General features: G+C 33.6%; 4 protein-coding genes across 7 annotated transcripts; 1 reads left to right on the plus strand and 3 right to left on the minus strand.

Moving 5' to 3' along the window:
- Positions 1 to 142: 142 nt before the first annotated feature.
- On the minus strand, positions 143 to 3,374 carry LOC136412065 (dehydrogenase/reductase SDR family protein 7-like). Its single transcript, XM_066394949.1, has 3 exons — positions 2,989 to 3,374; positions 1,883 to 2,246; positions 143 to 1,699 (listed from the first exon to the last, which is right to left on the minus strand). Exons 1-3 carry the CDS (start codon positions 3,157 to 3,159, stop codon positions 1,218 to 1,220), a joined length of 1,017 nt encoding a protein of 338 aa, XP_066251046.1. The 5' UTR covers positions 3,160 to 3,374; the 3' UTR covers positions 143 to 1,217.
- Positions 3,375 to 4,669: 1,295 nt separating this feature from the next.
- Positions 4,670 to 8,546, minus strand: LOC136412064 (protein brambleberry-like). Its single transcript, XM_066394948.1, has 7 exons — positions 8,118 to 8,546; positions 6,934 to 7,130; positions 6,626 to 6,801; positions 6,229 to 6,510; positions 5,933 to 6,097; positions 5,622 to 5,843; positions 4,670 to 5,569 (listed from the first exon to the last, which is right to left on the minus strand). Exons 1-7 carry the CDS (start codon positions 8,370 to 8,372, stop codon positions 5,136 to 5,138), a joined length of 1,731 nt encoding a protein of 576 aa, XP_066251045.1. The 5' UTR covers positions 8,373 to 8,546; the 3' UTR covers positions 4,670 to 5,135.
- Positions 8,547 to 9,067: 521 nt separating this feature from the next.
- On the plus strand, positions 9,068 to 15,608 carry LOC136412063 (oocyte zinc finger protein XlCOF6-like). The gene is made up of 10 exons (XM_066394947.1): positions 9,068 to 9,368; positions 10,935 to 11,364; positions 11,572 to 12,003; positions 12,283 to 12,650; positions 13,413 to 13,554; positions 13,688 to 13,773; positions 13,944 to 14,084; positions 14,202 to 14,335; positions 14,408 to 14,643; positions 14,852 to 15,608. The coding sequence occupies exons 1-10, from the start codon at positions 9,198 to 9,200 to the stop codon at positions 14,992 to 14,994; spliced, it is 2,283 nt and encodes a 760-aa protein (XP_066251044.1). The 5' UTR covers positions 9,068 to 9,197; the 3' UTR covers positions 14,995 to 15,608.
- A 1,807-nt stretch (positions 15,609 to 17,415) lies between these two features.
- LOC136412153 (calcium uptake protein 1 homolog, mitochondrial-like) lies at positions 17,416 to 24,728 on the minus strand. Of its 4 annotated transcripts, none has more exons than XM_066395086.1 (9): positions 24,411 to 24,728; positions 23,915 to 24,059; positions 21,656 to 21,821; positions 20,965 to 21,014; positions 20,175 to 20,289; positions 19,952 to 20,112; positions 19,659 to 19,900; positions 19,385 to 19,599; positions 17,416 to 19,313 (listed from the first exon to the last, which is right to left on the minus strand). In XM_066395086.1, exons 1-9 carry the CDS (start codon positions 24,647 to 24,649, stop codon positions 19,165 to 19,167), a joined length of 1,482 nt encoding a protein of 493 aa, XP_066251183.1. In that variant the 5' UTR covers positions 24,650 to 24,728; the 3' UTR covers positions 17,416 to 19,164. The 4 variants fall into 4 exon arrangements, with proteins under 4 accessions (XP_066251183.1, XP_066251185.1, XP_066251187.1 ...); XM_066395088.1 differs by having other exon boundaries at positions 20,977 to 21,014; positions 24,411 to 24,727; XM_066395090.1 differs by lacking the exon at positions 21,656 to 21,821 and adding an exon at positions 23,285 to 23,444 and having other exon boundaries at positions 17,417 to 19,313; positions 20,977 to 21,014; positions 24,411 to 24,723.
- Between the last annotated feature and the right edge of the window lie 201 nt (positions 24,729 to 24,929).

The following is a 24,929-nucleotide window of genomic DNA, read 5'->3' on the forward strand; positions in this document are numbered from 1 at the left end:
TATAGTTCATTACTAAAGGTATTTACATGCCAAAAACGTATAGTGGCACTGTATTACATGGGTTGAGACAACCATCTTGTGTCGATCTTTGGTGGCATGAAAATGCGTAAAGTTTATTATATCAAGTAAAACAATTGTTATAGTGAAAATATTTTAAGATCATAATATTATACATTGGCATTAAAAACGGATACATATATACATATATAAACTTTGAAACCTAAATTCTTCCATCCAAAACCCTCTAAAAATAAATAACCAATTTTATTATCTGCAAAGCGGGAAGTCATGCAATCTTTATTTTTCTTCTACCCATCATTCTTTCCCGCATGTAATGTTCAGGTAGCTTTGTATGTCTAGGGTTTAGAGTTTTGTAAGAGTCACGTCAGAGTAAAATTTTGTAATATATCAATCTTTCACTAATGAAACACAATAGGTTTTCACAACTCTTACACAATGGGTGGGTTCAGCAGAGTCAAGAGTTGTATAAGGGTTGAGATTTTTACCGAATAACCTAGAACCCTTCAAATAGGATTAAACCGAAGCTGACGTAATTTTTATTAGGAATTTCAAAATGTTGCATTCTTATTTTTTGTTTACAGGATACTGCAGAAACTCCTAGCTATGTGATAAAGAAAAACTAGTAGCGAAAAGAACGAAAATTGCCTGATTTATCGCTTTGCAAATAATAAAAATAGGACAATAAATTTTTGCATCTATGCGTGTCCCTGATACATAGGCAATTCCGTTAACACATACTTAAATAGCAAAGCAAAAAAAGTTCAAAGCAGTTGTTTTCAAAATTTCCCTCTACAAAAAAATACAAAATAAAACGTCTTCGAATTAAATAATAGGTACAACTCAATCACACGAACTGTTATTTATTTTATTTTATTTGGGAATAACTCTCCAATAGGGATTGTTAGAAGAATGTAACTCGCCTGAACAATAAATACCACTTACAGTGGTATATTTTTCCTAGATTCTGAAGGCGGTGACAAATTTGTCACCGGAACATTAACTAACGGTTTTCGTGTGAGTTCTGAATAAAGGATAAATGTTATTCTCAGTGAGTTTTAAATGAGAATAGTGTGCAATTCCACAGCTCCAACAACCTTCACTTGTGTGGGTGGGGTTGTTCCCAAATAAACTAAAATAAAGGATGAACAATCTGCCTCAAACATATAGAATATATTTAATACAAACTAAACGCATTATTATTTATTTTTTTCGACATTGTTAAAATTACCAGTTAAATCCTTAAGGTTGCTTTTCCTGGCTCTTCGCTCCATTACCAAAAAATAGAGGAATGGTAAATATCTTCGCAAAAAAATTGCGATTTTCGGCAGCAAAGTACTGATAATCAGCTCCTTCTTTTTCGTAACCACACCCTTTACGATCTGTACTGCAACGTCCTCGGGTGGATACCCTGACTCGGTGGTGGCGTCCATCTGAGAATAGGTTTTGCCGCTTGCCGTTAGAGCATTTTTTGATAACTGGGTTTTTATATATCCTGGAATGACAACAGTAACGAAAATGTTTTCAGCTGCTACTTCGGCCCTTAAAGAGTCACTGAATGCATTTAATGCGTGTTTTGAGGCACTGTACGCTGATCTATCTGGCAACGCAACCAGCCCTTGCACAGAACTAATGAATACTATGTGACCTTGCTTCTTTTTTAACATATCTCGTAGAATAGCTGGAAAGTCAGATTTTTAAATCAAGAAGTTGTTAAACAAACATGATCAATGGAAAACTATAATATGTATCAACACAGGTCTGATAATAGTTCTATTATGTTTTATGGGTGTTATTGCTGTGCCATTTTTTTGCACATTAATAAATTTGAATTATCAGACCTCCTACATATTGTTTTGCTTACCCTTTGTTAATGATATTGCACCAAAGTAATTCACAGCCATGATTTTCTCATCAACTTCTATTAAGGTATCAATCACTCTACCTCTATAGGATCTTCCCCCATTATTTATTAAAATATCTATTTTGCCAGTGATGGAAAGTATTTTGTCCACATGATTGCCAAAATCTTTGAATTCAGCTAAATCTAACGGAATGATAATCGGTGCATGGGTCTTGTCTTTACACTGGGAATGAAGTAAATCAGTCCTAACTCTTTCTAGCTCTTGGCGACGTCTGGAACATAGCACAACTTGGGCGCCATACTTGTAAAATTCATGGGCAAGTGCTTCCCCTAAGCCAGAACTAGCTCCAGTTATTACAACAACCTACACATAAATTAAGATGATTACCTTGTTGTAATTTAAAAAGAAGGTAAAATAATAATGAAACACCATTTTAACTTAAAAAATACCACTAATACTGTACTATAAAACTGTATATCCTCCTTAATCCAAATTAATAATTGTATTTGGCTAATTTGGATTAAAAAATATTTTAGATTATCCTAAAGAACAAAAATAAGTTTGACAATAACTGCAGTTAGAACATAATCTTGATAGGTGGTGTTTTTCAAATGAAAAGTTGACAACAAGAGAACTTAACATTTTGGGTAAATATATAGGGTGTCCTAGGCTTTTTTGGCCAGTAACAATAGCCAATAACAATTTGAAATTTGCAGAGATAGGAAATTCAAGTAAATGCAAAAAATGCTCATTACACTTAGATTTAAAGAATACAATCAATGTCATTATTAGATGGTCAAATATCACTTCAGTAACCATAATGATTTTTCCCGAAAGACGCTGTCTTCTTTTTAATTTCAACCATAGATGGATATGCATCGACAAAGGCATGGAATCTTCATTTAAAAAAACATACAAAGTGTATTTGCTTGAAAAAAGTTATGTGAGCTACTCACTAAATGTAGTCAGTAACTGTAAATTTTCTTTTTTCTACTCATTTTTTTTAGCTTTTCAAAAGGATCTATGGTGTAAAAATTTGATCACACACAATAAACCCATAAATTGAGCTTCAAGACTCCAACCAATCCCCTTTGACATTTCTCACCTTTCCTGCAAGTTCATTGTATCCCTTCTTGAGCCAAGCTGCACTGAACACCTTAAACATAATCCATGGAATCGTAACAGCCAAACTTATTGGTCCCACAATATTGAAACTAGTAAGCATAGCTCTGAATTCACTCATCTTGTTTTTAAAAGCGAGTTTTAATATAAACATAAGTACGGGCTTTTTGCTTTTCCATCAATTACTTTATGCTGAATCAAAGTAATTACACATCACAAATTGATATTCTTTATCACTACTAATAATTAATGAGTAGATTTTTGTAAATCGTGTAGTAAAACTCACATTCCCCTTAAATACTCAATTATGGTAAAAGGTGGTAGTCAAAAATGTACAGTAATGGTAATTTTCTGCCTAAAACATTAATAATTGTTTGTTCAATAACTTAAGTACCTATATTTTTTTACTTTGATTTTCTTTTGTTTATATTTGTTTGATTTATGATTTGCAATTTTGACAACAAATGTCAGATTGTGATATTGAGGCGTTTTAGGTCACCTCAACGTCAACTCGCGACTTATATGGAGTAAGTAGAGTATTAGGATCGAGAATCAGCATGAACATGCCCTCAAGTAACGGACGGAACATCAAAGACATGTGGACAAGTTCGTTTATTATCTCAATTGTCAGTCAAATTATGTCACTGCCGTGGAGCTCCTCACGCAGTTTTATTTCCCAGATTATGGAACGGAGACGCATTCAGTAAACATTCACCCTTTATATTTTCTACCACAGGGTTTTCGGAGGAGTTGGGTTACAAGATAGAAGTGGTATTTCCATAAAAAAATTACTACAATTGCTGGTCAAACTACAACCATCCCCACCTGCCAAAACCACGGAAATTTTGCATTCTCACACGCGGTGTGACTCCCCCCCCAAATTTGTATTCAGCTCAATGTTTATTATTCTTTTTTTCTATCATAAAGAAAATTTTTTAAAGATACCCTGGAGGCCTGATAGTACTATAGGAGGAACCGAGAAACCTTCCTCCTACCCTCTAAAAACCTTGGAACTAAACCTCCCAGACCCTCTTTCTTCGACCCAAAATAATCCCTGAGGGATATCAGTCTCAGTCAGTGTCTGAGAACAGATCTTTCTTTTTGCTGGGTCTTCTGTTGTTTCGCCTGAACATGATGCGTTCATTGACTTTTAGCCTGTTATTTTTGTCCGAGGGTAAGATGGTAGTGGTCATCTTTGTGATGATTGCATAAGGCCGGCTTTACCTGCACCGTCATCCATCCATTAACTACGTCCGATCTCGCTCTATTCGGTGATTAAACGGGAACCAGTAGATCAACATGATACCCGATTAGCTAGATGCATGTTGTTGTAAATTGAACTATAAGAATATGTAACTTATATTGTTTCCATATCGCAATCGTTATAGGACATACTAGAGAGTTAACATCCAACCCACGAAAAGCTTAGCGCTATGACGGTCTACCATCTAAAACTAAACATGTCAAATGTGCGACAAAAGGTTTTGCTGCTTTCTATAAGTAGACGTCCCCATGACCATGTTCGAGGTGATATTGTTATATGTTCGAGGATATTGAAATTTACCCAATAAAAGAAAATATTGGTTGTGTGCACTTCTTTTATTTAATAGAAAAATAAATAGTATAAATAATAATAAAACTACATATCCCTGGTATCTTGAAAGTCTACCGTAGTAACCCAGCCACTCTATAGCTTTATTCAGTAATTTTTTAATTTCCTTCTTTGGAAAGGCGTATCGATTGGAATCTACTCACTCAAATCACTAAGACATTTTATCACCCTATCTAGATTTTGAATTTAAATTTTTATTTAACGTTAAAGATTGTTGCAGATTTAGCCCTTGAGCCCCATGCGAGCGATAGTTTGCGCGCGATTTGGTCACCACGAAGGCTACATGCGTTCTTCATTACGATCAGTAGATTCGCACGCTTAGTTGAGATTTGAAAAAGAAGTTTATGCGTAGGCACTTACATTGAATACTCACCTAATTAACCCGAAATATCTCACATTTATTTAAAAAAAAAACATGATAAAAATGCTCCAAAAAACTGAAGCGATATACAGATCCCTTAAAAATTAATAGACTTTTTAGTCAATAAAACCCATTTTGAACCACCAAATTAATGAAACTATCCCATTATGGAATCCCCTCCTTGATGTTTGTAGCAGAACTGCTTTTCTGGTAAGGAACTCAGTTTACACGGCGTTCCGGCGCGAGTTTTCGCCCCGCAGCGCGAACTGCTATTCAAAAGCAGAGGAGTGTTGCTTCGCGATCTGGAACGAATCCTTGAGTAATGCCCATTTCTCGATATGGGAGGGGTTATAGGGCTAAAGTTATCATCGTAATAATCTGTCTCATTATGTTCTAGTTCTTCTTGATTTGTAAACAGCTGCGTAGTATTCCTATTCACTTCGAGATATCTCGAGTTCGTGCTTGCTGAAGAAGATCTTGTTGATATTGATGATATATCGGAAGTTGTTGGGTTGGTTTTTGATTGGGTCCAACCTATCGCTTGAAGGCGAGTTTTACGGAAGCTCATCGCCCAGAAGATGAAAATTTGCGCTGGAAAACGGAAACACTTTCTTCGCGTTTGGTTAAATTTAGATACGCGTACCTGTGATTAACCCTGCAATCCAAGAAACCAAATTTATGAAAGTGAAATGATCTTTTCCATATAAAGCCATGGTTAAGTTTGCTACTGGCACGGTGATTGCGATTAATCGGGTGCTGGCTCTCGCCGACAAAAAGGCGCAAGCTAACATTGACAATAGGATTAGTCCTATATGCCACAAAACTAGGTATAGGCGTTCAACAGCTTCATCGGTACCTCCTAAGGCTGAAATGCAATGCATATTTGAACAAAAGGTCTAAAATCCTTTAATATAAAGGGAAATAAATTTATATCTCAGCAGTGAGAAGAATTACCTGTCATAACCCAAGATAACCGTTCCTCCAATACTTGTCTGGTACCTCCCACTAAATTCACTAAAGTATGTACAGTTTCATTGATCTCATGAAGGTTACGCAAAGTAGACACGTATTGGTCTTTAAATTCTTTGTTTTGCTTAAGTAAAATTTCTGAATATATATCTAAAAGAAGAGATACTGTAAGAAAGCTATTGCGTGCATAAACGTTATAAGTTCCCACTACTCTCTGTGTAAAAGAAATAAAACGGCAAACCCAGCACTGCAACCAATAAAGTCGATACCATTCCACTTACCTATCTTTTCAAATAACCCATTTGCCTTTTCCTGTACGCTTATAATATCTTCTAACAACTCATTATGATTTATTTTAGTTTTCGAACTCTGGTCGGCAATCATTTTTGCAGAATTCTCTAGTTTATCCTGTACTTCTTGTGTCATTTGTATTAATTTATTATGCGTTTCGTGTATCAGCCGCTTTTCGTCCACCAATCTCATAATATTACTTTCAACAACCATTTGGCCGTGCAACTGCGCTTGTTGCATGTCTTTTTGTTGCTTGGAAAGTTCCTTTTGAGCTGCCAATAACATGTAATATAGTAATTATACAGGGAGTTTTAAGTATATGCACGTAAAAATATTAAAATATACATAAACTTGCAGATCTTACATTTTAACCATTTCGTTACGTACCTCTAGATAATGAGTCATAAGTATTTTCAGCTAAACTGAAGATGCTCTCTTGATTAGCAGCTATTCTTCCTAATGATTTTAATTGATCCTTTGATGCTTCCATTAGGCGATTTACTGTATGTTCAGCCAGGCCTCGAAATTGGGACTGTCTTACCATGTAGCAAACAGCTCGAGCTCTACATACAAATAGCCATAATCATTCAGAAAAATTTTATATTCAGATATTTTAGGTTACAAATGAAAACACATCAAGACATCTAGATAAAAACCTGCATAATTTTGGCACCAATTGCAAGTCTTGTACTTACCTATTACTCATCAAGTGGTAACTAGTCCATGTATCTGAATCCATCTCCTGAGTACATTTCTTGATACTCATTTCTTCATTGCAAGGGTAAGTTTTTCTGCCTTCTACATACGATTGGCAATTCAAAAGTTGTACTGCCATTTTTGCAAGCTGTTCATCATTCATTTTATTACAATCACTTCGAAGTTTCAATACAACCTAGGACAATATTAATTTTAATTTTGCATGAAGTGGTATTTTCTAAAATCTGCTTCTTCTCATATTTTTTATGCTTTTTTTCAGTTTTCTGTTTAATTAAAGTGTGGTGTAGACAGTGAGTGGCTAGAGGCAGGAATTAGTGAGTCTTAATGTTTTTTACATAGTAGCAGGATTGAGTTATAATTTATTCCAACCTCTTTGACCTTAGCATATGTTCAGATTTATAAGTCTGAGGGCTCAATCACTAATGTGCTGTTAACTTTAACATCAAGCAAATTTTCATAAAAATAAAAAATATGTTCTGAATATTTGAACAGTCACTTTTTCATGCAGTTTTGCAACTATAGTTAAATAATAAATTCATGATTCTTACTAAGATTTCAAAATAGGCATGTAATAATAATTAACTCCCCTCTAAAACTGTGTAGAATGGCTGAATATTACAATTAAGAAGGCATTGTTAGTATTATAAAGCAGTGTCATTATATATTTTGGTATTGTTGTGTATTGTGAGGTGTTTCCATGTACTATGAGTTATTTTGTACATGTGTTGCGATGAATGGACACTAAAACTTTATATTATCTACTTATCACAAAAATAATTATTGTAGCAATTACCCAATGTATTGTAATTAGTGACCATAAAAAAACCTTCCAATAAGCCATGAACTATAAATCTAGGATGTTTACAGATCAGAACTCTCCTGCAGTTCAAGTGTACAAAATGCCTGTTAGGAGCAAGTGTTTGTATTAAAAATATATGTCTGGAATAAGACTTTTTGAAAATATGAAAATTAATGTCCACATTATTGTAGGTCTGGATGAGGTTTACATTGTACTGTCTTCACAATCTGTTCTATCCCTACATGCATGTCTGTAAAACCAAATGGTTTAAATTGACGATTTTCAGGCCTAAAGTTCTGCTTTGGCCTGCAGAGAATATGGGGGTCATTCATTCCCTAAGAAAGTGGCACACATGCTACTCACCCTTTGCTGACATGAGTCCAGCTCTGAAATAGCTACTCCTGTTAATTTAACAGCTTCAGATATAAATTTCTCGTCCAGAGTAGAAACTTCATAAGGAATATTCTGAGTATACTCTGAACCATACAGTTCATCTTGTTTTCCTGAATTAGAAGGACTGAAATAACTGGCAATACCTTTTATGTAATCCTGTAAATTAGCTTGTACATAATATGCATCCAAGAAGGAAAGTATTGCAAATAGACACACGAAGTTCATGTTTTGAGCACTTAAACCGCAGTTTCTACTAGGTAAATTGTGTGAAAACTTCCAAGCAACGTAGTATTATAAAGAAATAAGCATGTCGTCTAATATTTTTCAATCAATGCTATTTTATTTTCTGGTTATTACAATACAAAATCCGTTAAAAGTTTAAAAGGCTGGCCAGGTGTTAATCCAGGTGCTGAAACAGCTGTCTATTGCTTTTTCAAAATAGTAGTAAGGACTCTTGTGTTGACTAGTAACATGTTGTAATAATTTGGCAACGTCGAGAACACAGCATAAGACGCTGGTAACGCTCGAGGATTCAGATTAAAATTGAAGAATTTCAATTTCAAATACATCGTATTTTGTACCTGCTATAATTAATTTTCAAAGATTATTATTAATATTAGAGATCAAAATATGCTCACTTACATTTTTTTACTTACTACTTTTTACAAATCATATTTGTGCAAACCTCCACCAAAACCCATTTTGCTCATTAGCTACGCATATTTTCAATATTTTCTTTCTGTGAAACATTTTTAAGGGGGATATTTACACATTATATTGCAGATATATTTGTGTCTTTCCGTATGTAATGAAACATTGCCAACACTCAACCCACGACTTATTAAATATGAAGGTGAGATAGTTTGACTTTCTAACAAATGCCAAGTTTCATATCCGCCATTCCTTAGGAATTTACGTCTATCAAAGGTGACAATTATGTTGTGTTTACATTTTCATTTTCAGTATTTTGTTATTTAAGTAATAAATTTGTATATTTTTGCTTCTAATAGTTGAAATAAGTAACACACACTTTGTACTTTAAAGTTTAAAATGCAGAAACAGGATATAAAAATAGCCCTCATGGACTTTGACAAAATATGTCGAGTATGTTTAGTGGAGAATGGAGATTTGCAGTCTATTTATGCTGTGTGTGTTGAGAATGAATTAAAAACGGATAGAATTGATCTCGTCAATATCTTCAAGAGATATTGTGCAGTAGAAGTAAGCAATTTTTTGGCATTTATAGGCTAACCAAGTCCACTATGTAACATTAATATTGGATTTAGATATTTAGAATATATACCGATAGATGATATGTAATTTATCTTGCTTCTGCAAGTCTTGGAGAAATTACTGCATCCAGAACTCGAAATTCCCTATAAAAAATGATCAAATATATTTGTTACACATAGTAAGTTTTCTGAGTTCATTTTAGGGTTTTCAAGTATCTTTACATTCCAAATTTATATCTGAGTCTGAGTATTTAGTACTGATAATATTCTTCAGAAGCATTTGTTCCTAAATTGGTCTTTGTCCCTTCAGTAGTTATAAATGTTCATCCCAAGTTATTACCATGAATATTTGCGTATGTAATTTTTCCATAGATTTTAATGATATCCCAATTAAAAATGATATAACCAAAGGATTTAAAACATTTTATATAAAATAGTCTTTAGTTTTTGCTTCTATGCATTGTTCAATTGATTATATTGCTTTAGTTTTGAATTCTATTTTACTATTGGTAGCCTTTTCACAGTTTTGTTCTTTACCTCTTCTTAAGATTGACCTAAACAACAATACTCTTTTGTCTGCATATAAAATTATAGAGTTATTACCAATTTGTAAGTGTGCCAATATATGTGTATTATGAATACTATTGAGCCCAACTTGGTCCCTCAGGGCACACCAATTTTACCATGCAGTGAATTGCTTAACATATGTATGTATATTGAACTTTTAGATATTGTTACTGTTAAATATTTTCACATACAGGTAACATAGGACCTCTAATACCATTCTTCACTTCTCCATTCCTTTTTCTTTACTTCAAACACCTTATACTATATTTACTTGTCTATACAGGGTGTTTGGTAACTTGATACATTCCTTTAAGGGAGTGATAGAGCATAAGGTAAGTACTAAATTTAACTCAACTTACCTTAGTACCAAAGTTGACAGTAACAAAGATACAGGGTGTCAAAGTTAAAAAAATAAATAATTTTTTTTTTTTTTTTTTCTAGCCAATTTTGTAAAATTCTGTATCTAGAGGTTTTTTGGGATGAGAAAAAAAGATATACTTTATTGAAGTTGCTAGGAGCAACAGTTTCCGAAAAAAATGCACCTAAAGCTAATGACATAAAAATAATTTTAGCATTTATCGAATTTCTATATTATAATCCTTAAAAAGAATGATTAATTATTAATCCTAATTTTACAAAATTAGCTGGAAGAAATCGCAAGATATTAAAGAAAATATGATTTAGTTTTTCAAAATTTGACACCCTGTATCTTTGTTATTATTGACTTTGGTACTAAGGTAAGTTGGGTTAAATTTAATCCTTACCTCATGCTCTATCACTCCCTTAAAGGAATGTATCGAGTTATCAAACACTGTACATTATTACAGTAAAAAAAGTTGTCTGAAATTTACATAGTTAACTTTGCTATTTTAAATGAAACTCCCTGTATATTTAGTATATTTGAGATCTTTCTGTATATATAATGAAACATTTAATTAAACAAGGTAATTAAGTCGTTATTAAAGATAGTTACTTTCTTTTCATTTAGGTAAGTGTTGATGATAGAAAACCACAGGGCGTTTGCAAGTCATGTATTAGAAGTTTTTGTGAGTCCTACACTTTCTTTGAGAGATGCTTCAAATCAAATGAAATATTAGATGCTGTTTTGGTCGAAAGTAAGGCCGCCCCCAAAAACGAACCCGAACAACCCGAGCCTATTTCTGTGTCCTGCAACATTTCTGATGAAAAACCATTGAGACGAAAGGATGCCAAACAAGACACGTCTTATTTCAGCGAATCTGAAGATGATATATATGGCAACGATCGTGATGATGATTCTGATTGGGAACCAGCGAAAGATCCAATTAAAGACGATTTGTCAGTTAAACTGGAGAGTCCAAATAATTCGGATTTTGATGATGAGAAAATTGATAATTCCTCAAATGATGAAATGGAGGTTAAGACTGAAAGGACAACAAGTGAGTGGTAATTTTTTATGTATTGTAAGTTTTGATTGTATACAAAAGATATAGAAACATCTGTTTAAGGTTGTGGTAATGTAACTTGTAAAAATAGATGTTTCATTCGTCAAATGAGAATTTACCAATTATAATCTATAACAACCATTTATATACTCTTTGACCTGCTTTTTACATATTACTTATGTTTCCCACTCATGACTTTAGGAAGAACAAGACGTACACGATTAACACAGCCGCTTAAAAAAAGGGGCCGACCCAGAAAGGGCAAAACGACTGAAAATAAAAGTGATATTGAGGATTCCGAAGCGATTCAAAACCAGCATAAAGACTTGATTTGCCGGCTTTGTAGTGAAGTTCTTCCCGACATTAACATGTCCATAGATCATTATGACGATGTACATGCCCCCAAAATGGAGGTTGACGAGTGCATTTTTTGTGATAGACCGAAAGTGTACAAAAAAAGGGACAATCTGTTGTACCATATGGGCCTGCATTCAAAGGAGAGCATAAAGTGTATACCGTGTCGGAAGTATTTCAGGAACAAGGAGGCCTTGAGTGAGCACTTGAAAGAGTGTTTTAAAGTTGATAGTAAGATGGCAGTAAAAATGGAGGAAGCGTTAGCTGACAATACGTCAAGTACGTTCGTTTTCTGTTTTTTATTATTGAAGTTATCAACACAAAATTGACTGTTGTATTTATATTATATCATATCAAACATATGTCAATATTAGACGGTGACAATGGCCAAATTTGGCAACTGTCACTATCTTGAACAGTTTGGGTAAGATTAGAAGTTCAGTGGATATCTAATTTTTATACCTTCAATTGTTATAGTTTATGAGGTTCTGTTATGAAAAACGAAAAAAATTCACTCTGCATACTTCATGAATTTATAACTTTAATATTTTTATTCAGAGATTGATGCCACAACGAATCTCACCAGCAATCAGCTCTCCCAAAAAGTCCTTAGAACAACCCAATATGACGGTGCCTTTTCCTGCCAACTATGCCAAGAGAATCTAGGAGAAATCGATATTGTTATAGCCCACTTCGAAAAAGAACACATGGACGATTTGCTCTGCATTATCTGTTTGAGGCCTTTCACCAAACAAGTGCCTCTGTTTCACATGGGTCTACATTCGAAAAAGTCACACGTCTGTAGGCCATGTCGTCTCTTTTTCCCTAACAAAGAGGAGTTTGACGTACACAATTCGAAGTATGATCACGATAAATCTTTGACGTGCAAAATTTGTGGGAAGAAATTTACCAGAAATTATAAAAAGGTTGGTAAAAATAATCTATTTTTGTTGTGGGTTGTATCCTAAATATTTTTGTTTATTAAAATTAATAGACTAATGTAAATATGAGTGTAACACAGCTGCTAAGTAATTTATTTAGAATCCTTCTCTATACAGGATGGAAACTTTTTGGTACTTGGAACTTCTAAACAACAATATAGTTAGGTACATTAGTTTTGTCTTGCAGTCGTGTTTGTAATGCTCATCGAAAGCACGTCTTGAAATCCAAGACATCTGCAGGATTTTTCAAATTATTTTATAAAATATTGAAAAGAAGCATTTTCTGTTTTTGTAGTTAAATAATAATTATACAATAGTTTTTTTGGAATAACTCATACACTTTCATAACATACTGCCCATAAAAAATGATTTACATTAGTGACCACTGTGCGTGGTACTTTGAAATATGTCGTGTGTGTTTTAAAGACCTTATACACTTGTAATACAAAATACTGTTAATATGACACTCCCTGCATATCTGCTGTGTATAAGGAAGTAGGTCTCTTAGTATTGCAAAAGCGATTAAATTAGAAATATTTAAAATCTCCCAAATACACTAGGATAAAAAGTAATTTTATAGTGTTTAATTAATCAATTCCTAGTATTTACCAAATTGGTAAAAAAGAATCGATTTTCAGAATTGTAACTTTTATTTAACAATGAGCTAAATAATCTTCATTATCAATCGCTGTCAATCATAGATTCGTTCGTTAAATAACTACTAATAATCAAATTCTTTATTTTCAGAACAAACATATGCTAAGTCATCTCAAAGAAAAAAATTATTCATGCAACAAATGTGGAAAAACGTTTACCTATAAAACGAGTCTAGTACGTCATTTCAAGATGCATTTTGGTAAACGATTTTTATGTTCCTCGTGTGGCAACGGTAAGTTATGTATTATTTGAAAAAATCTCAATGTAGGTAAATAGGAATTTTTACCCACGTGTAGTACTATTCACATGTAGTTTCTGCTCTAACTTTTATTTTGGCGAATGATTACAAAATGATTATTTTTTAGCATACACTACAAAGTTTATGTTGCAGAGACATATTAAAATTATGCACACCTTTGTGGATGATGATGGAAATCCCTTACCGAAACCGGTAAGTATATGTATAAGGATAACTATTATGTATTACATAATTGTTGTGTATTATTTAATAACTTATGGGCCCAATTGGATGTTCCCTCGATATTCTAACATTGATTAATGAGAATATTCTAAATAAACATAATACATTGTCTGTTTCTTAACATTCGTGTATTGTTTTAGCCTCCAAAACCGGTAAAATTGCAGTGCGAATTCTGCGGAGAGATTTTTACCACCAAATATGGATATGGAAGACATATCAGAAGGCATCCGGAATTCAAGGAGTTCAAATGCAAGATTTGTTCGTTTATGTGTGATAATAGGGTAAGTTTTATAGTTTGCTGGATCTAAAAAGATGCCCGTTCACCGCCGGTATAGATTAATTAATTGTTGTCTAAGATTCCTAATATTTTCATTAAAGTTTTCTTATAATAATTCTAGGACCAATTAGATACTCACATGGAAAACAAACACAATAAGCACACATGCGATGTTTGCGGTAAAAGATTTCCATTTGAAAGTGAGCTAAAAACCCATCATAGAAAGCATGAAGATATTGCCATGGCAAGATTTAGGTAATGTAGCTATTTATCCTTTTTTTTTCGTTATATTTTATCAAAGTAATAACACGCAAAATTCACTTTTAGATGCGACGTATGTGGCAAAACAGCGAGAACTCAGACTCAGCTTAAAGTCCACTATAGAATACACACGGGTGAAAGGCCATTTTCATGCGATATATGCGGGAAATCCTTCAAGCAAACGGCCCATCTCAAAGTTCACATGTTCCAGCACACTGGGAAAATGCCATTCAAGTGCAAAATTTGTGAAAAGGCGTTTCCATTTCAGCATGTAATGGAAATTCATATGCGGACACATACAGGTCTGTGCATAACGAGTTTCGTTTTTGTTAAATGCATATAATGTGTGTCCCAAATGTATACACAATTGGAATTACAGTTGTAATCGAAGTTAGAGAGGTTGCTAAATTAGGAACGTTTTATTATGGTTTTATTACCTACTTTTTAGGCAGCTTATGCTGATATCATTTTATAATTTAAATTGTATCTTGATTTCTGCTTAATTTCTAGGTGAAAAACCGTTCCAATGCGTGTTCTGTGGAAATGCGTATCACGATCGTACCACAATGCAAAAACACCAGAAGAAAAAACATCCAGATATGCCCGTCGAAAAGGCGATTAGAGGTGACTATAAAATAAGCACATTGTCTTAATATATATTTGACTTGTTAAAAGTAGAATCGTGAGGAATATCTTGTAGATGTAAATGGATTTAAAGTATTAGTTGTTTTAATTTATTTAGCTGCCACTTGTAAAAGTTTAAGAATGATAGAAAGGAAGCCTGGGCTTTAGCACTGTAAGATATTATTTGATCCGAATAGGTACATTTTGACCTAATTTTATTTAATAAAAAGTTATTGAAAATGTCCAAGAGGTGGTTCCCAAGAGCACAGAAAAGACGGTTGGAAAATGACTTGTACATGAAAAGATGTCCCTCACAATATCAAAGTTGACGTAATTTTCTTATAAAACATTCAGGTTAGACCTTTTTCCTTGGAACAACCTGTATATTCAATTCGCCTCAAAAATAATTTCATATATATAAAATAGGTACCTTTTTCGTGTTTATTCGAAAAATAAAGAGCACTTGCGAAGCGCCTTACGCCTTCCTCCCCCCTCTCTTCCCGTAAGTTCAATAAAATACTTTCAAGATTCCTAGCATGTCTTAGCGAATTCTAGTTTATATGACTTGACTATATTTTTGATAGTTGGTTGATAAAGTTTAACACATATACATACATATTTCAAATTATACAAGGTGAACAAAAAAAGTTATGAATAAAAACTCATTTTTTATCAAATTGAAATCCCTCAATTTCACATTAGTTTTGAATGTTGTTCAACATTTCTATTTTTCATTAAATTTATATTTCATTAATTAATTCATTTAAACTACAGTTCCGACTCACTGTAGAATCGTAAAAATATAAGTAATGTGAAAGGTTAAAGATAGGTATAGAGTGCATTACATAAGAAATACTTGAAATGTTGAGCAACATTATCCACCCAGCTATAAACTGGTTTGGAGTGATATCCTTGTTTTATTGAAAACAATCACTCCGTATAAGATTAGTATGAGAGCATTAGTTAATTATGGCAATTGCTACTATATTTTAATGAGTATAATTTAACCCGGTATTCCATGCGCTGGAAATGAGACCCGATTTTCGGAAAAGCTCATTCCTAGTTAACTTGAGAAAATCAATTATAGCAATTCATTAGGGTCTAAAATCTCTAAATAAAAAAGAGAAATATTATACCCAAGTCATTTGTGTGATTATTAAAAAAATCCATGCAGTATGCGGTTAACAGTAAACATTGAGCATTACTTGAACAATACGATTTACCGTCAAACCTCTGACTAACGGATCAATTTGTCTAAAACATCTTTGATATTTCTTGAGATCAAAAACAACACAATTTTTACTTGAGGTTTTTGAGGATTCTACATGAAAATTTCTTTCAGAACATGACACATGTCTAACATCAAAATCAACTATGAATGTGATTTTTCGGTCATCAGACGCTAGACGCATAGACTTTAGGCATTGAAACATTTGATTGTAAATATTTATCGTAGATCTGATGTATGATCTGAATCTTGAATCAGATGAGCATAGGGAAACACTTTTATTTACATGTTTTATAAGTATTTATTTTTGTATTTGCTTAAAAAAAAGATAACAAATAAATTTACAAGAACATTTTAGGGTGTAGTCTTATTGCAGATCTGCTCCTTATCATTTAGTAATATATCTTGATACACAATATGTGTGTACAGAATAATAACCCGTTACTTGGTTAAGTATTGTTTTTTCCAATACTTCTGTTATTTCCTAAATAGATCTCCTGTAGGTACGTTTAGTACCCAGGAAAGCGATCCGTTCAAATTTTGTAACAATCTTGGTGGCCATAACGTTTTCGTTTATAGGTTAATAAAATTATAATCGAATTTATCACTAGTTTCAGACACATTTGACAACTTTATACTAAAGAAACTTAAGATAGCATATCATCCTCTATGACCGTTGCAAGATTTAAGAAAATCGCCTGTTTTACTTTTGCAAAATTTTCTAATGAACTTGCTATACGAATCGCCCTGGCCTTTTAGTAACTTTTTTTATTGATTCTAAAGCTTCTATTAAAATGAGTGCATCCATAATTTTTTTTTCTTATAGATTAGTAACTGATTATCGGAGTTGTGTACTCTTTTTACATGCCTACTTTGGCTCGCGCCGTGTGTCATCAGTCACTGGGTGGCATTCCTCTATCCGCCACCTGGGGACGCACCAGATAGGTGACCCAAAAACCCTATTAAAAACTAACCCAAACTAACTTTTTTCGCGAGAAAAATTTTCAAAATGAACTTGAGGACAACACGGCTTATTTGTGGCTATGAAAAAAATGTTTTCTATAAAAAATTGTTTACTGCAATGTTCCCTAGTATCCCTCATAAGTGTGGCATAACTTTTTTGACACTATATTGAGTTACTTTATTGGCAGGTAGTCGGGTAGGTACTTTAGTGTGCGATCCGTTCATGTCTTATTACAGTAGTGTGGGCATAATATAAAAACAAAACTTCAACATAATTATTCGATATATTTATACTTCTTATAATTCTTAAATATAGGTAACAGGATAATACAGCATTAAATATGAAAAACAGTCCTTAAAAATCACGATTGGAAATCAAAAATGTATGTATAGTTAGAAAAAATTCTACAGTAATGATTACCAATCATTTCATGAAGCATTGCGATCGTTAGTCATATTGATTATTTGAGTAATAAAAGATTTTATTTTGGATTTCATGAAAACGTACTAAATATTTTGACCATCTAGTGGGCTAGAGCTTATATCCTCCATGTAAACGTTAATATCTTTATCGGTATCCGTATATTTAACACTTGCAAGAATTATTATAGCATCAGAGGACACAGGAACTGAAATCATATTTATAAGTCAAGACACTCATTAAAATAATTATTCGCTGTACTGATATATTTATTATTCTTTAGTAATAATCTGTGAATTCGCGGGTAACCGTAAGGGTTAGCAAGCAGAAACAACAGTGAGGACATTTCAAATTAAACATAAAACATTGAGAACGCAAGTTTTACGAGATGTTTTAAAATTACAGTAAAATTGCAATAATATAAACACTGTTATGAACGATTCGGTAACATGAATACTGTATTTATAAGCATTGAGTACTCTATATATAATATGAACAAAGCGGAATCTCGTTTGGCAATATACACATTATCGTAAGAATTCTCCTTATTAAACCGCGAATAACACCCTGTATAAGTGGCTCCTCGATTGGAATATTCTACACGTCTATCGTTATGTCACTTATAATGTTGTCATGCAGAGATTCACTTTGGATTTTAGAGAAGTTACCGTGGGAGGAAAATTAGAAAATGCAAGGAAAGAATATTATTCGTTCGGCGAACGCCTTTCGTTTTAGTGCATCTAACATTTTTAAGTAATTCGTAATTATTTCAGAAAAACTATGTTAATTCGAGAACTTTGGCGTCCTGTAGCGACAAAACGAAACAACATTGGATATAGGTAAGTTTGCCTAGAACGCCTTATTTTTGATTAAAGAATTTTTCATCAAGCGTTGTACGATCATTTCAGGGACACTTTATATAGGAGCATCAGAAACACAAACCAAATTACATCACATTTTTCTTCAAAAAATCAGTCATATTTATGAATATGTAATTATATATGTGTATGTTTCAATTAGATATTTTGAATTATGAATAAAATGTATGATGTGTATGGTTTATTTATAATTCACTTAACTTTCACTAGTACGAACACTTCTGGCAGTATGAACGTCTCAAGATTTTTTTGTATTCATATTATTGTAATTGTACCGTATTTCGAAAAAACTAATTTTTTGGTAGTTCTTGTTCAGCCCCCAAAAATTATCTATGATAAAAATTTTAATTCTGTGACTATTGCCAAAGGCATATATTTGACCTATGAAATTCTGAGACATTTGTCGGTAAACTTAAAACACGTCATCTTACTAACGTGTGATTTGGATCGAGATCATATATCATATATCATTAAGTATGTTTTTAAAATGATTAGAATTTTTAATATAAAAATTTGTTTTTTCTACTAATGGATTTTAGCACCATACAACAAATAAGGTGTTTGACGGTCGTAAGGTGTCAGTTTGTCCCTCTAATGTTTCTGCAGGGTCTCTATTTAGTTCAGTGTAATTCCCATCATTTAAAAGGCCCTCAGTTAGTTGTGCATAGATAACACAGACCATAACGTGTGAAACGTCACATTTTAACACCTAAACATTGGAACGACTTTGTTCCCTAGCACATTTAATAACATTCTGCAAGAATTTAACGAGTCCTGTGTCCTTCGGTTTCTCCAAGCCTCTGTGCACTCTATTCTTCATTACTGCTATAAATTCTTTATTACTAAGTTGACCGTCCACTGGAAAAAAAATTACAGTAAAGTGAAATCGATTTCCTCAAATTTGTCAAAAATATGCTGAATGTGCTTACAATTTTCATCAAAGATGGTGAACACTACATGAACGATATGATCGCTTAAATCCACATGGGCTACCGTTTTGGCCACGTGCTTCAGTGTGGCCTGGTCTATGGAAGCTCCTGCGATATGATAAAACATTAGGGCAGTATCAACGTCGTTGATGTTATTTAGAAAGCTGTAAAAGTGCAAGTAATCCTCTCTAGATATGCCGTCGGCTTCTTTAAACCTGTCAAAAATTAGGTTTATTATCTAACGCTATCAATCGAATTATTTGGCCATACTTACGTTTTTTTAACTCTTTTCAACATCTTCAACTTCTTACTTTGCGGATAGCCCGCATATGCCAGCAACAGTTCGGCAAAATCGACTTCGGTGATGTTTCCTTTGTCGTTCGCGGTTTTCCTATTGTATTCGAGACTTAAAATTTCTTTCTGCAATTGCTCTTGAAACTCCAAGAACTTCTCTATCGTCAGCTTTTGCTTCAAGCTTGGTCCGAAGAAATAGGTGGTTAAGGCCGAGTTTACGCCCTAAAATTATTGCTGGCAGATGGAATCAGCGTTTAGAATTTAACCGGTTACCTTGAAGGTATTTCCAGTATTGGCGTGATCTCTATGACGAGAACCAATGCTTGATTGCTGCCTAATAATCGTGGCGACCTTTTCGAACTCCTCACAATCAACTGTGCCGTCTCCGTTTAAGTCGAACATTCGGAAGGCAATTTCGAAATGTCTGCGTGAGGCTACAATTGATGAAATTGCAGAAATGATACATCGATCTCTTTGAGGAGGTAATATGACTTACTTGAGAGTACGGTTAAAAGAAATATGTAGTCCGAGAAGGAAATGAGGCCAGCGCTTCCTAATTTGTAGAATATGCTGTCCTCGCCTAAGGTGAGATCTATTTTTTGCTGAACAGACTAAAGAACCAACAACAAAGGTATTAGATTTTGTTACATGGATTATTATACAGTGCTTTCAATTCAAAAGCAGCCACCTTCATTATTCCTTTCGTAAATAAAATTGGACTTAGACCAAAAACTCTTCAATTGAGATATTGAACAATTTTATTCATTCCAACGCTAAAAAGGCACTTTGCTTGATGCGTCCTAATCAGTTCAGTTTACCTTATCTCTTACAAAACTCAAGTTACTGATAAAGTGCTAACACAACAAAAATATTCTATAGACAAAAGCAATCTTAATTTGCAAATCCTCCTACTTTCCAGCGATAAACTTCTAATTTTGCCTTGATTTCATTGCGCGGCATTATAAACAGACATTGTGACGGCTGTTGCCGATTCAGCTTTACTTCGTATGACGAGGGACCGCCAATTAAGACTCGCTTCGACTATATTTACATGCTTCCACGCCCAAAACTGCGACATAAACAGCATAAAAACTACTGTGTCAAAAAAACATGCATTGAAACAATTGTATTTACCTGTAGACCGTGCTGAAAAAGACAAAAGTAAATGTGAGTTCGCAGAGATAAGCAGAAATATACAAGGACAGTTTGATACTACGCAGTGAGAAGGTATTAATGATAACAAATAAGACTATTTAACACTAGTGGGGAAGTAAACCTTTTTGTACGAAGCTACTTACTTTTGGGTCATAACGCCTATACTGGTCCAGTCCCAGACCTGAAAGTTGACAAAATGGTGAACATGGGGATATATGCTCTTATTCGCATTTACATAGCTACTTAGTAAAAGTACTAGTGTAGGTGTTTTAGTAAGTAAGTAAGCGCTTGAATGTTAGTGTGGTATGCACCATTTCGCCATGTTCGAACAAAAGCATAATTCAGCAACAAGCGTGTATCATCATTCACTTATATCATCGGCTTCAAAATATATTCTTTGCTTTAATTGCGATCTACTGCAATGGTGCATACAGGTAATATCGTAAGAATGTCATGGGTCATGAGGAATTGACAGTATGATTTGTTGGGAAATTTCAGCTCATAATGAACATGATAGATCAGTGTTTTCTATTGGGAAAATTAGAGAAATAATAAAGTATTCCCGTGCCTGCCTCTATTTGAATATCAATAAATGTATATACATTTATTGATAATAATAATAATAGCATGTAAACACACTAGTTCTGCACTAAATTTGCCAAAATGCCATGCTGCTTGTTAACTTTCAGCGTACAACTAATACATGTGTCACATAATACAGAAAAATGAATAATATGATCTACTTATTTGAATGATTACGTTTCTTTTGAAGTGTGTAATATGTTAATGATGGGACTAATTCTCGCATAATGAGACACTAACCGTCAGGTTGTTTCAGTCCTGGAGTAATTGATCTTATAAAGTCGCTCGGAGTCATGAACACCTCATGGTGATCAGGCGTCGGGCCGTGTACTTGAATAGTTGCAAAATAGCGAAACACTTTTTCCGGGGTGGAATAGTGACGAACGCGATTTTCGTATTCAATTATCTGTGAAAGCATGCATTAGTATAAGCATTAGTAGTTAAGATAAACGGAAAGGTGTTAATTTGAGTTACAGAAAGTGTTAATTAGCTTTAACACAAGTTTCAAGTCAAGTATCGTTGAAAAAAATCGAAGAAATTAGATCTCTGAAGTTCTGACTATAAATCCTGGAACATCCTGTATGTATAACAAAATATATATTAGTTTTTACAGGTAAGTAATGTCTAGCAAAAACTATTCTAAAGGCGATATTAAGTCAATGAGCACGTTGCCTAAACGTGTCATTAATGGTGTCGTAGAAAGGGTGCATGTAGCCATGGTGATCATGCTGTTAACTTGTGTAAATTTTAATGTCACGTTCACATCTTCAGGCAAAAACCCAAGACTCGTTTCTGATAAACTACTATTTGCCGAGTCTGGGGCTGGTGCAGGGCAAAACCTGCCTAGGTACCACATATGCGTGGTCCCCATATCTGACGTAATTAAAGATTATCGGTCGATAAAACAACAAACAGGCCGCAAAGCATGAATCTCGTCCCGAGAACAAAGTGGTCCTCTCCAGTGTAGATGTCGGCCGAAAGGTGACGTGAATCTTCGCTGCTAACGATGTATTCATGTCAATCTTTACAGCATTGGAATTCTGGCCGCATTATGGTTTTAGGAGGAGTAATTTGCACCTGAAGCCAAATGGACAGTTGCCATCGACAGGAAATGGACAACAAGAGTGGTTAAGGGAGGATGAATCCCCTAGAGAAAAGGCAGGGAGAGAATTTTACTGTTGCCAAAATTGCCAGTAGGGCCAAAGTTGTACCTGGGCGCTCTGGCTTGCGGTTCCGTCACTCAAAGTTGCATTCAGGTAGAACAAAAGCTCAACGCTCTGAGCAGAGTTTCTAGCTCAGATATGGTTAAGAGCATGCACAGCCAAAGTCTAGAGAGGGTGAGAATAGATCGAGATGGTAGGGACGAGTCATTGAAATATATACGCGCTAGGTCGATTACAGAGTGAAACTGGATGAATAGGAAAGTAAAAATTTCTGAATCCGACCGTCAAACTGCCACAAAATCTCACTTATAAGCGGCATAATTAACTTCCTTAACAAGTTTAATCTGTTAAATGAACTATAATAGATGTAACAGTTCTCCTAAGTCGCGAAGCAAGGGCAATTCTAGTTGTTTTGAATGAGGGCAAGTTGTCTTTTATGTGAGTATAGTTGAAATAAATGCAATGCATAAAGACCAAATATTAGAATTAATAAAAATTGTACAAACTCCAGGAATAACACCACTAAACAAAACACATACAGAACAGAAAATAAATTAGTTCAACCAACCACCATTCACAGTTAGAACACCACCACACAATAATCATTCACATTTTATTTGTCAACTAAAAAAACTTATTTTTTTAATAAATTTTTCATATTGAAACTTTGAAGGCTCAAAAATGGCAAAAACAAATATAAAATTACCATCTGGTTGTTTCATTCCTGGAGTAATGGCCCTCAAAAAATCATCAGGCGTCATGAAAACCTCATTATTCATATCCCCAACGAGTTTTATAGTGGCAAAATATCTAAATATTTTGTCAGGTGTGGAATAAGCCCTCATGCGATTTTCATACTCTATAATCTAATGAGGAAAGAATCAATGATGTGGGTCTGAATATGAGTTACTAAACGTTAATAATATACAAATTCAAGATGATTGTATGTAGTAGTGGGTATATAGGAAATGTAGGCCATATGGCTTGATATGATGCTAATAAATTAATATTTTTGAAGTGGGAACATGATGAAAAAATAGGGCACAAATTTCTATATGGAACTTTTTACTAACTAAGGAATTACACCTAAGTGTGCACATTATGAAGGAGTAACTCATCACATAAAGAATTTCTGATAACATTTTTTATTTAGTGTGTGAGCTATAAATGTGTAAACATATTTATTAAAAAACCAAAAAACTATTAAATGAACCCCCTATTGCCTACATATAAATAAGTAACTAAAAATATATAAAGTTATAAAAAAAATCTTTATAAATAAATGCTGAGAAAATGGGTATAACCATCTGAGTGATGTCTCCATTAGGTAACTTACCTTCCTGTCACGAAATCCAACTTTCTCTTTCTTGGCCTTTTTCTTTTTCCCATCTTCATCAATGCCATTTTCCTCAGCTTTCATATCATCATCAGTATCTTGAACTGGTTCAGATTTTGCATGAACTGTGAATACACCTTGAAACCTGAAAAAGTTTATAATATGCAACTATCAAAGTAAGCATTTACAGGGTGTATAAATAGGGGAATCTATTCTAGATCAGCAAGCCCTTAATTACCAAGACAAAAGATATTAAAGTTTGAAAATGGTTTGCAGTATTTGCTTTATGGCTCCTAAAGCTAATCAGACATATATTTAAAATTTAGGGTGTAGTTAATGCTGAAACTCTATAGGGTGGTTTTTATCTTGGGGATAGGTCACCTTGTAAATTTTCATCAATTGAAACATCATATCATTCTTGTACCTTTAGGCTTTCACTCGAGCTTGCACCCTTAAACTTAGTTCTCCTTTACACTATTCAAGGTTCAATACTTACCTTTTCCATTCAATTATTGGTGCCAGTAGAAATAAATATAGGAAAAAAACATATCCTCTTGAACTTTTTGTGTCTGGGGTCTCATGTTCAATATTAGGATTAGACATTAAATAACTATGGGTAGGAGTTTTTGAGACTTTAAATTGAGATACGACAGGAACATTCATTTTTAAATTTGAATATAGAAATCTAATAGAGATACTTGGCCGAACTAAATTAAGAAATCGTGTATAGTTCATTTTAGCAAGTAAAGAAGATATTGGATTCGATTTCAGGAAATAAAAAAATACTTAGGGGAAATTTGGTTGCAATAATACAAAAAGATAATTATAGAATATCAAACATTATCTTGCGACAACATTACTTTATAGGAAGTTTTTGAATCAACCTTTATATAAAATCTAAAAGTTAAATTTTAATAGCAAAACGTCAAAAAACAACTGTCTTTCCTTTCCAAAATATAACCTGATATTCCAATTTTCATTATCTGGTCGTGGTTCTTAGTTTTCTACGGTTAAA

This window comes from Euwallacea similis, chromosome 11, assembly GCF_039881205.1.
Source record: "Euwallacea similis isolate ESF13 chromosome 11, ESF131.1, whole genome shotgun sequence".
In the NCBI taxonomy this organism is placed as follows: domain Eukaryota; kingdom Metazoa; phylum Arthropoda; class Insecta; order Coleoptera; family Curculionidae; genus Euwallacea; species Euwallacea similis.